Raw genomic sequence first — 15,617 nt, 5'->3', positions numbered from 1 at the left:
TTGGATTGAATTGTGATGATTTTCGTCGTCGATTGCTTCAATGTTGTTCGTCGTCGTCGAGTGATATAGATTGTCTATACTATATGGTTCAATACTCTGATTGAGATCTATTTGATCAATTAAACCTGAATTTTCCATGAATTTTTCGCAATTGTTCAATTCGAAAGGAAATTGTTGAAGAATCGATTTAGTTTGTAGGTAATTTCAATGGAGAGAAACAATAATTTGCAGAAATTTAATAGCGATTGAATCTATGGTTTTTGGAAATATTGAAGAGAGAGAAAGTGGCGGATTTTGGAAGTATTGAAGAGAGAGAAAATCGCGCATTTTTGGTAATTAAAAGTTTAGTAATGTTTAATGGGTCACGTGCGTGGGCTTGGTCCACACTATTTTTAGTGTGAACCGGGTCCACGCAAGTCGGATTGTTTCCCGTGGACTCTTCTTTGGTAGTGGCAGTGAGAGATTTTGTGTAGTAACATTTTGTGCTTCTCTTCTGCAACTTCTGGGTTTCTTATCCTTCAACATGGTATTAATTTCTCTTTCTCTTTGCCTCATTTTGTTTAATATACAATATCATTTATCATCTAAGAATCTCATATTTTTTTGCCGCTTTTTTTATTATCATTTTGTGTACTTTTGTTTTTCCCCTGTCAATTTCGATTTATAATTGTGTTTAATTGAGCTTATTTTGCATCAAATTGAACTTCCAACGTTACAATCCTTTTGCTTATGAAGTAGTATTTTTTGTTTTTAATTCGAGAATTAGGGTTTTTGGCATGAATTTTGAGGTTTAGTGTGATTTGTGCTGTGTGGTTGTTTTAAAAGCTGACAAAATGAAACAAATTTGGGTTTTAGAATCTTTTATTTGATGATTTTGTGGTGTTTAGTGTGATTTGTTGAGTGGAATTTCATGTATATGAAGCAAAAATGAGGTGTTTTTGACTTGTTTGGTTTTTGCAATTGATTTGGGAATTAGGGTTCTGATATAATTTTAGGGTTCTTGACTTTCCACGAGACAATCCTTTTGTTGATGAAGTAGTATTTTTTCTTTTTAATTCGACAATTAGGGTTTTGGCATGAATTTTGAGGTTTAGTGTGATTTCTGCTGTGTGGTTGTTTTGAAAGCTGACAACTTTGGGTTTTAAAATCTCTTATTTGATGATTTTGTGGTGTTTAGGGTGATCTGTTGAGTGGAATTTCATGTATATGAAGCAACAATGAGGTGTTTTTGACTTTTTGGTTTTTGCAATTGATTTGGGAGTTAGGGTTCTGACATCAATTTTAGGTTTTTATCTAGAAATATTTGTTTTTCTGTTACCACATTTAAGTTACCAATTTTTTTTGAAATAACTACCTTTTGAAGAAAAAAGGGTTTTGTTTTACTATCTTTATCTATGAAAACCCAAGAATTTATTATCTCTTGAGTCTTGACGGGTTGTGTCCAAATTACCGCTTGATGATTTGTTGGTATACAAAGTCTGTCTGAAGGTTTGGATTTTCTTCTCTATTTTAAATAGCTGAATTGAATGGTTTGTTGATCGTTCGGTGATTTTGGTATTCTGCTTATCTTTCTGCAGAAACCTAAAAGAACTGCCTTTTGGCTTGTTTTCGTGTTTTGCTAGTTGAGGCCTTGGTATATAGGATGTAGTTTTTCTCTTCTTGGCTTATGTGAACTATTACTTCCTCCGTCCACAAAGAAATAGCTTCTTAGGCTTGAGCACACATATCAAGAGTGAATGACATAGGATATCAAAAGAGATAGAGTGAATCGAGGGGTATACATCACATGGGTTAGGTGTTGTAATATTCCCATGATATGAAACATGACGGTTATTTGTGGACCGACTAAAATAGTATACAAGACGTTTATATGTGGATGGTGGGTGTACATGATTAGGCTGCTAGTCCCTTAGTTTAAACAATTAACAGTCTAAAAGAGGCATCTCATACCAAACTATACGCCGAGCCAGCTTAGTAGAAATGATGTCGTTCAGAGTGTTGAGTAATTGCTTTCGATAACTTGAAGAATTGGAAATAGTTAATTGAAAATAATGACCAGTCTTCCACGTAGGTTAGACCATTACCTGATTGACAGAATCTTTTTGTTTCAAAACAATCTCCATTGAATGTAGATGGAGAATTTTCTTACTGATCAGTTTTACTGGAGCATTTCTCAGATTCCAGAGCAACATTCGTTCAAAGACCTAGAAAATAGATTTTGGGGGAGAGTTTTTTTATGGACCGTTTGGTTAATAGTACTAAATTATGGTAATAGTAATGTTTTTTAGTGTAAATTTGTGAAGATATTACCAAGCTAACATCCATGGTAATGAAATTTGATGTGAAAACATGTGTTCTCCTTCATAAATTCCATTATCACTCAATACCATCTTTCCATATGGTAATGGATGGTAATGAAATTTTAGGAAGAAAATAGGTGTTTTGGGATAAAGTAGCATTCCCATGGATGATGACATGAGAATACCTTCACAATTTTACACTAAAAAGCATTATCATTACCACCATTTAGTACCGTTAACCAAACGGGCAGTTAGTGTATTGAAACTGCTAGCTATTTAAGGCATACACTTATGCTTTTCACTCTTCCAAGAAAACAGCAAAACCTTCCAAGGTCTTTTAGAAAATTTACTCTCTCCATCCTGAATTAGCTGCAACATTCACTTTTGGCACAAACAAGTAGAGATAATGGTGGGTGGATGGATGTGGGGCTTAACTTTAGGAGAAAAAGTAGAAAGGAAACTTACCAGAAGGGTATGCTACAACTAATTGGGACATCCTGAAAGGGAAAATGCAACAACTAATTTGAGAAGGAGGGAGTATATTCTTGTGGCTCTGGTACTTCTGTTGTAAATGCAAGCCATTGAACCACCTGTCTCATACTAAAATGTATGAGTTTTGCGTGCTAGAGACATATTCACTAGTAAACTGTCTCCTAGTGAGGTTAGAGTTAGAGAGCTAGACACAAAGTTACTTGCAAAGCATGGCTGAGACCCGTGTGCGATCAATATCATTTTGACTCATGTAGATTGGAGTGCATGTTTTAGTTAGCTGTTTTAAAACGGATTCTTAAATTGAATACAGATTGCAGCTACAGCCATATAAGATTCTGTAAAATAATTGAGTATTTATAGTATTGCAATATGTGAGGTCGATTTTGTATTTTGGAACTTGCGTCAGTGCGTGTTCTTTCATGAATTAGAGTAGCTGTAGAGGTAAATTGAAAAATATAAAAATGATGGGAGTTATCTATCCTGGAAAGGAGAGGGAGAAAAGAGAATCGAGAAAAAGGAAGACTTGATTTCTGGCTATTACTTTAGTGCATGATAGGTACATGCATATGACTCGTCACTAGATAATTTAGTGATTTCTGTATTGCGTACTTTGCTTGCATCCTGTATACCATCTTCTCTCTGGTTCCTTTGAGCCTTACACTTTAGGGTGCTTATGGGAGTTTTTTTGGCCATTTCTGCAGGACAATAGGCATACAATTATCCTAATGCAAACGTCGCAGAACAGAGCAAGTAGAACATTTATGGATTATGAGTCAATAAGTCAAGCAATGGATGGTAGGTTGTCATTTCTTACTTTAGTTGAAAATTTTAGCATGAAAGGTCAAACATTTTTGTTTGAGCTGCATCTCTATTGGTGAAAGAAGCTAAGCAGAGGAAACCTCGTTAACAAGAATTACAATCCAGAAGGGATCTATTTTGATGTTTGGGGTTTGTAGAGATACAGATGACTTATTGTGATTAACTAAAACTGGTAGTGTCTTTTTATAATGGACCAAGTCAACTCTATTCTCTAAAATCAAGTAGTAGAAGAGTTGGTTACTTTTTGGCTAACCTAGCATGCTGGTCCACTCTATCAATAATGATTCTATTCTCTAAAATCAAGTAGTAAAAGAGTTGGTTACTTTTTGGCTAATTTAGCATGCTGGTCCACTCTATCAATAATGATTTTGGATTACTTTCTTCTTAAACACCAAGAGTATATTTTCTTTTTCTTTTCGACATATTATCATCGCGAGAAATAACTATAATGAGGGCCAGGACAACTAAGGGACTATAAACAATTAACACAAAGTGTAACATATGAGACCAAGAGAAGCCTGAAACTGCATGAGGAGCGACAGTGCTAGCCATGTTCTAGGAAGAGTTCGACCGTGCTACTAATATAATTCTGCAGCAAATTGTTGGAGCTGCTAAAATAATCGCACGACAGGATACAAAAGTTTGTTTTGTTCAATTAGCTTCTCTTAGCACCTCATACTATCGGCTGCATTTCTTGCCTGAATTACGTTTTTATGCTTACTTATGTATGCATCACATGCCTGCCTTTTACAGGTATCTGTGCGTTGTACGAAAGGAAGCTAAAAGAGATTAATCCAACTCTCAGAAACATCAGTTATGATATCGGCGATCTATACAACTTCATTGACGGGCTCGCTGATTTGAGTGGATTAGTGTAGGTTTCTTTTCCTGCTTGCATTTTTCATATATGTTTATTAGTATATGTAATATCTCAAATTAATGTAACATTACAGGATTAGCTATCTAGAGTAACTATTTTTCATTCTGATTTTCATTTTAAAGTTTGGTTGAATCTCATTTCCTTATCATATAGGAGGATTTTATCAACAGTTAACTAGTCTGTGTCATCTTTGTTATAGACGTGAATAAAATTGGAGGGCCTCCTATCTACTCTTAAATTAGTAGTAAAAATTTTGATTTCGTTTCTAACATGAGTTCCTTTCTGAGTTTTTTTGTTGTATATTCTTGTTTATGCTTGGTGAATGTTATAGTATATTTCATGCTAATAGGTGTAAGATTTCAGGCTGATAGTTTTTTCACCTCATATGTCTTTGATCTGTACGTGTAGGTATGAACATTCTATACAGGCATATCTGCCATATGATCGGGAATGGATCAAACAAAAGGCACTCCAACGACTCAAGAAGTTGGCGCGATGAATCAAGCAATGAACTGGCCTCTGATTTTTGGTTACTGAATTACTGCGGATTTTGTTTGCAGTACTGAAGCCATTCGATCTGTAAGAACGGTGTTTATATGCGCAAAGTTTATAAGTCTGTAATTTGAAATATACATGTTTACCGTAGGATGATGTTGAATTATATATGAAGTTTCAGTTATGAAGACAAACAATTTAGTGGCTTTTTATACACCCAACTCACAAGTTTTTGTCATTTCTGGTATTCGCTTATTTGTAATCGACTCAAGGTAGCTGGCAGGAAAACTTAAACTTAGACAAGAAAATCTAAAATATTATGCTCTTGGGGGCAGATAATTCTATATGAATAGTAATTAGATCACTTGATCATATCTGTTTAGAGAAAAGCTTTTTTTATTTGCCAAAGATTTTTTTTGGTTCTGACTTGTGAATGAACAAGATACTGAGAAATTGTCTTTTTAATATTTTTGAAATAGTTAATTATGTAGTATATAATAATGGCGATCTTTTGCTAAGTGTTTATCCTTTCCCACTCAATCTGTAGATGGTATACATGTCTGTATGGTGAGGAAGGTGTGCAAATGTACATGAATAACAAGTCAAATGATTATATTTACATCTCTGTTAGTGTATGTTCATTGGCATTGTCCTTTATGTTCATAACCTAGTGCTTGATGTTCATTGTGCACATCTTACTCACCATACAGAAGTATGCACCTACTAATTTGCACTTTCCATTGCGGTGGGATCGAATTGATTATAGAAACATGAGATTGATTAGTCGATTTATTAGTAAATTTGTTATTTCGATGGTTTTATATATGATAATATGAAAGTATATGTATGCATGATGATGTTGGTTTCAAAAGTAATAATTTTCTTTACGGATCCAAGTAATATTTTGTTCCACTTTTAAGAAATAAAATTAGTTTAAAGGTACTGAGATTCTAGAGCAAAGTGTATACAAATTGTTTCATGCACCTAGGAGTGTTTAAGTGTATGGTGCTCGTGCTACCATTGACATCCTTCAGTGTGACGACTATCCGCCAAATTAAGCACCAGTGGACAGTAGGGAAGCACTTCCATTATGATATAAGTATTGAGCATGTAATGTGATTTGCATCTATAAATTTGTTTGTAATTGTCATTATGTCTTCTATACAATGGATCTAGGTGATTAAAAAACTATAAACCTTTGGGTTTGGCTTTCATGAAAGTCATATTAATCTAAAATCGTTATCTAATTTGAATCAATAATGTAACAACTCGTTCGTTTGAGCCTAACTGAGTTTTTGAGATCCAATTACCCTAGACAAATCTGTAGCACAAAATTATACATAATATACACATCCTTAATTATAAAATAAAATTTCAAATCTATACATTCTTGTTATGAGAATTTTAGTAATTGTCATACAAAGCATTGAAGTGGAGGAGATAATCAAGTTGCGGATGCATTATCGCATAGATGTAGGAGTGGAGGAGATGATCTTAATGTTGATCTTAATGTAATTCATCATATTCCCGTACCCCCTGATTATTGTATGGAGCTTCTAAACTCGGATTGTAACAGGCTATTTGCAGGGATAGGTCTTTTTTGACATACAACATTTGTGAATGACTACACAGTAAATAATGGTTCACATCAGTTATAAACTAGGCAGAGCTCCACCTAAAGCATATAAGTGTAAGAAACCAAAGGTGTTCATCAGACATCCATCAGCCAAAGACGAAGTCGAAATTTCGACTTCAACAACATTCACATACAAGCATTGAAGTGAAGGAGCAAAATAAGCAATCCCAGGGATCAACTAATACTTTCTTTTTGGGGGATTGAATGTATCATATGTATGTGATGTAGTTCAGAATTCAGAAAATGACTGATGACATCTTGTGCTTCACTAATGACGTTAATCAAATCTGTTTGAGATCAACAGATTCTTTCCAGAACTTTCATTACACCTTTCACTAAACAAAAGAATATCTAGAATGAATTGGTAAGACACAAAAGAATCGAAAAGCAAGTAACTAGCAATCTACTATAATACCTTTGTGTATCATCTGCTATTCTGAATCTAAGTTCCGTATAAGCATTAAACGTCTCTATTAAGAGAACTTTGTCCCTAAATCTTCAAGAAAAGGGACTGGAAATGTCATCTTCTATCAACATTGGTCATGAGCGATGCTAGTTCGATCTCATCGTCATCCAGAGTTTCTGCAGTTTCTGAACTTGAGACTTGAGATGGAAGAATGCAAGAGTTGGGATCAGTCCTTGGTACTAAAAATATGACCAAAAGTGGAGAGATTCTGGCTATGTTACGGATCAAAATGGCAACCCAAAGATTATCAAATCTTGTTCTTGTGATATTCAAAACATGGATTAAGAAACCTCCAAGCCATGATGAAGAGAATAGGCCGATGTTACCAATTGACATGATTAATGCAAAGAAGGTGCCTTCAATTCCTGGAGGGCAAAGTTTTGAACTGAGTACAAGTAGTGGCATAAATTTGAGCCTCCCAACAAACTGGAATGCACATTCATCGAGTACTGCGAACAAATGGTCTGGTATGCCAAATTTCAAGTTTAATCGTGAAACGAGAATCAAATCAAGCATCCCTGATAGACCTAACAAAAGCTGACCCCAGAAACATAGATCGCGGAATTGGTGATCTTTTAAGGCATACTGATATATTAGTGATCCCAGTATGGCACCAGCTGAACCAATGGAGAGAATGTAGCCAACAAATTCCTGCAAATTTTGGACAGGAAAGCAATACTATTAGGCTTTGTTCTTTTCACGTCAAAAGTAAGTTCAAGGTTTACCAAGTTTTGATAATGCCTACGAGTTCCATTTCAAAATTAAAATTAAATTTGAATAAGTTCAGATAAGTTTTAGTAAGTTAGAGTAGTTCATGTGAAAAGAGTGAAGCCTAAAATTAAGTTAAAGAAAATAATAGCCATCGAAATGACCAGATCATACAATAAAAAAGTGCTGTCAAATTTTACAATGTTTGACCTGAAAAAAGGGAAGTGGAACAACTAAATTGCGGAGAAACTACACCAAAGATGTATTGGCCTAGTGGTTAAGATTGAGGTGCTATGACAATAGGTCACAGGTTTGAATCCCCCTTCCCCTTCTTTGTACTGCCTTCGTGGCTCATATGGATCAAAAAAAAAGTTGCGGAGAAACTACAATAATGATTTCTTATACAACATTTATGACAAATAGTATGAACAAGTGATAAAAAAGGATATGTTCTTTTCACCTTGGAAAAAAAAGGTTCTAAAAATGTTCAAATAAGTTTCGGTAAGTTAGATAGGTTCTGATAAGAGACACATGTTCAATTTACAACTACAATAAATTCTAATATGTTTAGACAAGATTCAATAAGTTTGGCTAAGTTCAATTATGTGAATTTCAAGTGAAAAGAACACAGGCCTCATAGCCACATTTAACTAAATAATTAAGCACCTTATCATACCTGAGAAAAATGAGGGCCTGCATCTGAATCAGTATACCAATAAAACATTCCATCATATATATTGAGACTCAAGGAATTGGAGAGGTACAGATATAAACATGGTCGCCACACATCTTGCAATTTTATTGTCTCTGTCATGGCTCTTGTTGCATCAAGGAACTTCTGGCCAACCTAATTCAAAGATAGATTACTACAATGCTTGCACTAATATGATATAAAAGCTCAGTACTGGAGAGAGTTAGAAAGGTTAGCTACCTGTTTGTAAGAAAAGTTCACAGTTCGAGGTTCATGAAGTATGATTCCCACCAGAAAGACTAGTGCCGATGGGATTGTCAGCAATCCAAAGACCCCCTTTAGTTCAAAATTGGAGAAATCTCAAATGAAATAATGTATATCAAATATGGAACTGCTTTGTTTTTCCCCATGAATGCAAACTAGTGTTATCTAATTCGCTAAACCCCCCCATGGCGGGCTGGTGCATGCAAGTGGAAGTGGTATGCTTTTGAGGTAATTTAACAAAGTTAGGTAGCGAATTGTGTTCCCGGGCCCATTCTCGTTCTGCGAATTAGATAACGCTAATGCAAAGAATAGATATCATAGAAGTAAAGAAACCCACCTTTGGGCCAATAAAATGAACCAAGAGACCACTGAGAAAGAATCCCAGGAGTGATCCAGTGGAAGAACTCAATGAACATAAGCTTTGCATGTCAGGAGCAAGATGTTGATGCTTATTAGAGTTTTGTGCAACACATGCATCGACTGTCACATCTGCAATTGCAGCTCCTGTGCTCCCTGTTGCTAAAGACAGTACTACGAAGAAGATATGCATCTTTTTGTGAAACGATAAGAATAGCATAGGCACTATACCAAGAACACCTGAAGTGAATGAAACATTTACCGCAAAGATGATCAATAATCAATGGTCGGACAAATCACATACCAAAATAGTGGCAGCAAAGACATTTATCTAAAACATTGTGCAAGAAAGGCTGGCATTTCAGTCCAATAATGTCATATATATATTGCAGAAAGTCCTGATGACAATAGTTGGAAAAGTTGTCGATCATTTCAAATCTGTCTCTCAAAACCTTTTAGATAGTACAAACAATCTGATCTATAACACTAGATAAAGTCACTTGCTATAATCTGTGAGCAATATATTTGGAGGTGAAGATGTGTCTCTGACTACAACAGACAGCTGAACCCTTTAAGGAATTCACCAAGAAATAGCTGATTAGGCAACTTTGTACGATCAAACAATGCACAACGACTAATTATATTTGTTCATTTAGCTAACCTGTTTCCGGATTCTAGCAAAACCATATGAAAAGGAAAATGCTATAAAGACCTCGGGAAATCTATCAAACCAAACTACATATTGCAGTTTGATTAAAATCTCTAACCAAACCGCAATTTTCAGACTGCAAAACTGTTACCAAATGCCAAAAGAGGGTTTGCTTTGCTAGTTGCTGCAGTTCAAAACTTCAAACTGTACTTTGAACCCCCTCAGCAAGCTAGTGTTTCACTGTTTTGCCTCTCGAATCAAATTTCTATTAGAACTAACCTCTTTTTAGGTTTAGGGGTAATGCCATAAGACCTATAATTACAACAAATCATCTACTGTTCTCATGAGCTTAGGAGACCTAAAAATGCATATGGACTATGAACTTGGATGATAGCATAAGAAAATCAGCTAAAAACCCTGGATTGCTGCACCCTATAGAACTATGGTTAGTGATACTCCTAAGTCCTAACTCCTTGGACTTCAAAGAAAAGCGAAGAGGTCAATATTTTGCATCACCGTTATTAACTAAATCTAGAGTTAAGTGGAATGTTCATGTTTAAACAGATCATATAGCTCCTGAATACTTTGGACAAGTAAGCTTTGACTTTTGACTCAGTGGATCATATGAGAAGCACTTTTCACTTATCATAATTGCTCAATGAATGATGTCACTGAAACATTTTCTACTTTGGAAGGAATGCTTGAATTCTTTACCTATTGAATATACCAGTAGTGTTCCCAAACTAAAGAAACTCAAAATGACAGTCTAATTAATGAACATGACCGCGGTTCTACTGTTCTACTTCAGATGGTTTTCTTCTGCTGTATCGAGGGGTTCTACTTTGTTGACCTTTTTCTTTATATTTCTAATATGTTTTCCAATTTGTTCTCCATCTTCCGTTATATTAGTAAGGCTTCCACTTTGTTGTCCACTATCCTTTATATAATATTTCTGACATGCTCCTCAGGGCTATTACTCAACTCTGATCTCTTAAACAAGCACAAAGCTGCAGTAGGGGTGCAAGAAGTTTGTTGTCTTACTAAGCTCATAGAATAAGAGATCAAGCAACTTTCTAACAACTTCAATTCGGCATGTTTAACTCCATCACAAATTTCAACTACTACGTACCTGCAATTTCCATTATACACCCTAGGCTATATATTTCGCCCATTTGGAGCTAAAAAAAGTAGCCTTGCGTGTACATACACCCATGTATATAATGGACAAGTTGCCAAGAACCAACAGACAAACTTGGCATTACAATCAAAGCAACAAATCAACTACATAAATGCATAAATATGAATAGAATTTACCTGCAAATATGAAGTAAGGCCTCCTATGATACCCTAGAATAGGAACCACATCGGTCATGAGGCCGTAAATAGGCTTGACCATCCAAGGAATTGAAGTAAATCCTTGATAGATTTGCGCCTCGGAAGGCTGCACTTTCTGCACATCTTTCATGTAATACTCCATACCTACACGATTAAGGGCTCCACCCAAACCTTGACTAAATCCATAGACAATCATCACCCCAAAAACAAAGCTCCAATGCAACTCTTTGGCAAGCATTTTAAGCCAATTCAATGGTGCCCATATATAATCCATGAACCCAAATTTGGGTTCATTTATATCTTCCATTTCCTTCAATACAGTTCTTTGGTTTTCTTCTTCAACCATATCTTACAAGAAGATATCTACAGAAATCAGCCACTATCCAAACAAATTTCAATAACTAAAATTGGTCAATTTCTTACATTTTACTATTTTAGAAGTTAAGATATGCTTCTAGTAAAGACTGTTAACAGACAAATTCATCAAACAAACCTTACAATCTGGGTGATATTCACTTGGTCTTTTAAGCTCAACAAAATCACCAACAAGCTCAGAAATCAATGTTCTTGCATCTGGGTATTTGAACAATCAGCATAATTTGTCAAACCAACAATGTAAGCTCAACTAAGATTAAACTGTAAACATTGTATAAGAAGAAGAAGAACTAACCAGTAGATAATCTGCAAAAATGAAGCAACAAAACTGAATCTTGCAACTTATTTTAGAAATTTGGGATCTGGGAAATGTAGGAAGCTCCAACTAAACTGGAATCCATTACATTTACTCACATGGGTGTTTTTTTTCTAACTTTGTTTTTGGTTTTGGATTATTTGTCAATCGAATAAATTGATGTACATGTACCCATAAAGGGGGATTATTGCAATTTGCAACACCACCAGTTTTACAAAATTCAAAGGAAACAGTAGAGCAGAAAAAGAAGAGAAGCAGTAGTTGAACTGTCTCTTCCAAGGTTTTGTACGTTGACTAGCCTTTTAAGCTAGCATCCGTGTATTAATTCTATTGAATATTTGGAAATTAACCAACTTTGTGTGTTATTACGGTTAATGAACTACTAGTATGTGTGTAAAGTTATGTTCTATCCGAAAACGGCGAGAGTGAGGCATACTCTAGTGGTTAAAGCTTCCTTTTCGGTTTCAATCAGGTTCAATAAGTTTTAACAATGTCGAAATAGTTAATATTTAATAAATTTGAAAAAATATTATAATCATGGTCAAATAAGGTTAACAATAATAATCTTCATGATTATAATATTTTGCAATCCGTCTTTAAATAACTAGATATAACATGTTTTCATTACTAATAACAATGAAAGATATAAATGCTATTAATTGATTTCCTACTAGTGCTTTATGAAATCAAACCAACACTACTAGATAAACACAAATTATTAGAATAAACGGTCTAATTTTAACATAAAATTCGACGAATCCAAGACTGAATTTTTCTAACAAGCTCATTCAATTTCACTCTAATCTAACACTACACTAGTCATCCCTTCTCCTCTCCTTCCTTTTTCTTTCTTGATTATCGAATTACAACTAATAATTTCAAAAAAATAACTCGTTAGTTTTACCGAACATATTAAATTAATCACTAAATGGATTAAACTAGTCACTGAATGGATTAAAGAATGTAATTACTAAATAGATTAAATTGGTCACGAAATAAATTTAAAGTTTGTCCAATAGACTAAACTAGACATTATATTAAAAAAGATATGGTCTCTAAATAGATTAAACTAGTCATAATATTAAAAAAAAATGGCATGTTCTTTTTTTCAATATTGGGCTTGGGCCGTGCCTAATTTTATATTAAAAGTAGGCAGTCTCTTACAAGACCAACTGATAGATATATTAGTGGTGAAAGTTGTATATAGACAAGCATACAAATAGTATTTTCTTGTTAAAATGTTGATCATAAGAGATAACTAATAATTACTATTTTTTGAAGGATAAATTTCAATGATTAATATGTTATAGTAAATATTGAGGGATAATATTTATGTTAGGGGTAATATTTATGTTATTACTCATCAAATTTTTTGCTAAATAAGGTCAAATAAGTTCCAATCAAGTGTAATAAGTTTCAATCAGGTCTAATAAGTTCCAATCAGATCAATAAGTTTGAATCATGTTCAATAAGTTCCAATTAGGTTCAATCAGGTCCAATAAGTTGAATAAGGTCCAATAAGTTCAGTTCAGTTCCAATTCAGTTTAGAATTATTAAGGTAAAGAGAACACATTTTTAATTAGCTTTTAGATTCTTAAATAGAATATGTATTGCAATAACACTCGTAGACGGTTCTTTAAGATAATCGAGTGTTTTATGGTATTGCAACATGTGAGGTTGATTCTATATTTTGAAACTTTCGTGTTCTTTCATGAATTAGAGTTATCTATCCTGGAAAGGAAAGGTCAAAGGGAGAAAAGAGAATTGAGAGAAAGAAAGACGTGGTTTCTGGCTATTTAACTCTTTTGTGCATGATCAATTCATCGGTACATGCATATGAGTTATGATTAGTAGTCACTACATAATTTAGTCATTTCTGGAGTGGTAGTTGCGCAATCTGCTGTCTATCTATTTGGATTTCTAATTGTGTTTAATCGAGCTTAGTTTGCATCAAACTATATTTCTTCTTTTAATTAATGCACGATTTTTCATTATAAAAAAAAGTTGAACTTCCAACGAAACAATCCTTTTTTGTTTATGAAGTAGTATTTTTTGTTATTAATTTGAGAATTAGGGTTTCGGCGTGAATTTGAAGTTTAGTGTGATTTCTACTACGTGGTTGCGTTGAAAACTGACAAAATGAAACAAATTTGTGTTTTAGATACTCTTACTTGATGATTTTGTGGTCTCTTTAGGGTGATCTGTTGAGTGGAATTTCATGTATATGAAGCAACAATGAAGTGTTCTTGACTTGTTTGGTTTTTCCAATTGATTTGGGAGTTAAGGTTTTGACATTATTATTAGGTTTCTATTTAGAAACACTTGTATTTTTTTAGGAAAGTTGTCAAAAAAAAATCTTTCAAAAGTTTAATTTTGCGAAAAAAAAAAACTTTTTAAGCATTCTTTGTAAAAAAAATCTCCAAACTTAATTTTCTTTGCAAGAAGAAACCTATTCTCATTCTCCAGTGTGGTTTTTGAGATGCATATGAGTAACCCTTCTATCTTCCCTTAACCCCCTATTTCCATTAACTGCAACACCACCCCTATGCAGCTCAAAAATCACACAGGAAATGGGAATATATTTCATTTTGCAAAAAAAATTAAGTTTGTGATTTTTAATTACAAAGAGAAACACTTGTATTTTTTTAGGAAAGTTGTCAAAAAAAATCTTTCAAAAGTTTAATTTTGCGAAAAAAAAAACTTTTTAAGCATTCTTTGTAAAAAAAATCTCCAAACTTAATTTTCTTTGCAAGAAGAAACCTATTCTCATTCTCCAGTGTGGTTTTTGAGATGCATATGAGTAACCCTTCTATCTTCCCTTAACCCCTATTTCCATTAACTGCAACACCACCCCTATGCAACTCAAAAATCACACAGGAAATGGGAAAATATTTCATTTTGCAAAAAAAATTAAGTTTGTGATTTTTAATTACAAAGAGAAACACTTGTATTTTTTTAGGAAAGTTGTCAAAAAAAAAATTTCAAAAGTTTAATTTTGCGAAAAAAAAACTTTTTAAGCATTCTTTGTAAAAAAAAAATCTCCAAACTTAATTTTCTTTGCAAGAAGAAACCTATTCTCATTCTCCAGTGTGGTTTTTGAGATGCATATGAGTGACCCTTCTATCTTCCCTTAACCCCCTATTTCCATTAACTGCAACACCACCCCTATGCATCTCAAAAATCACACAGGAAATGGGAATATATTTCATTTTGCAAAAAAAATTAAGTTTGTGATTTTTAATTACAAAGAATGCTTTTAAAAGTTTTTTTTTTGCGAAATTGAACTTTTAAAAGGTTTTTTTGGGTAAATTTTCCATAATATTAAGAAACAAGGAAAAGGGGGATTAAAGTTAGGTCATGTGACCCTACCATTAACATCACGTGACTAGTTACTTGCTCTAGCAAGTTATTTACCTGCAAGGACTACACATGTAAAAGATATGTTAAAGTTCGGCCTACTGTGGGATAATCCATAGTTGAGACCTTTTATAATAGATCGTCCAAAATTGAGACTGTTCTTATCAATATTTTCAAAATTCCAAATACTAAGTTTTCATATATGCCGATTTAAGCTCTTAGGTAATCTTCATATGATAAATTGTGTAGTTGTGTAATTGGAATTCTTTTATGCTGTGTGTTTATGGTATTGAACTGACTACAATTCACAACTCTCGAAGAAAAATGAGAATTAAGTTTGGCCTAGTGGTTGTAAGGCCTTCCTTACACCCCTGTGACAGGAGTTCAATTCTCACCCCTTGCAAGAAAGATCTCAAATTTCCCCCTTTCTTGCAACATAATTCTCCTTAAAAAAAAAACCTCTCGAAGAAAAAGAGA

At 33.9% G+C, this 15,617-nt stretch overlaps 2 protein-coding genes across 6 annotated transcripts; one reads left to right on the top strand and one right to left on the bottom strand.

Annotated features, from left to right (window-relative positions):
* Positions 1-372: 372 nt before the first annotated feature.
* Positions 373-5,224, top strand: LOC104887782 (enhancer of rudimentary homolog). The gene is made up of 4 exons (XM_010672524.3): positions 373-526; positions 3,494-3,587; positions 4,365-4,485; positions 4,900-5,224. Exons 1-4 carry the CDS (start codon positions 524-526, stop codon positions 4,988-4,990), a joined length of 309 nt encoding a protein of 102 aa, XP_010670826.1. The 5' UTR covers positions 373-523; the 3' UTR covers positions 4,991-5,224.
* Positions 5,225-6,857: 1,633 nt separating this feature from the next.
* Positions 6,858-12,090, bottom strand: LOC104887783 (probable folate-biopterin transporter 2). 5 transcript variants are annotated; one of them, XM_010672525.4, is made up of 7 exons: positions 11,763-12,089; positions 11,586-11,665; positions 11,072-11,471; positions 9,089-9,348; positions 8,728-8,823; positions 8,473-8,643; positions 6,858-7,739 (listed from the first exon to the last, which is right to left on the bottom strand). In XM_010672525.4, the coding sequence occupies exons 3-7, from the start codon at positions 11,436-11,438 to the stop codon at positions 7,143-7,145; spliced, it is 1,491 nt and encodes a 496-aa protein (XP_010670827.2). In that variant the 5' UTR covers positions 11,439-11,471; positions 11,586-11,665; positions 11,763-12,089; the 3' UTR covers positions 6,858-7,142. The 5 variants fall into 5 exon arrangements, with proteins under 5 accessions (XP_010670827.2, XP_048494041.1, XP_010670828.2 ...); XM_048638084.2 differs by having other exon boundaries at positions 11,072-11,440; XM_010672526.4 differs by having other exon boundaries at positions 11,591-11,665.
* Positions 12,091-15,617: the final 3,527 nt, after the last annotated feature.

The sequence above is a fragment of the Beta vulgaris genome, chromosome 2 (genome assembly GCF_026745355.1).
Source record: "Beta vulgaris subsp. vulgaris cultivar EL10 chromosome 2, EL10.2, whole genome shotgun sequence".
Taxonomy (NCBI): Eukaryota; Viridiplantae; Streptophyta; class Magnoliopsida; order Caryophyllales; family Amaranthaceae; genus Beta; species Beta vulgaris.
This window is presented reverse-complemented; position numbering and strand designations above follow the sequence as displayed.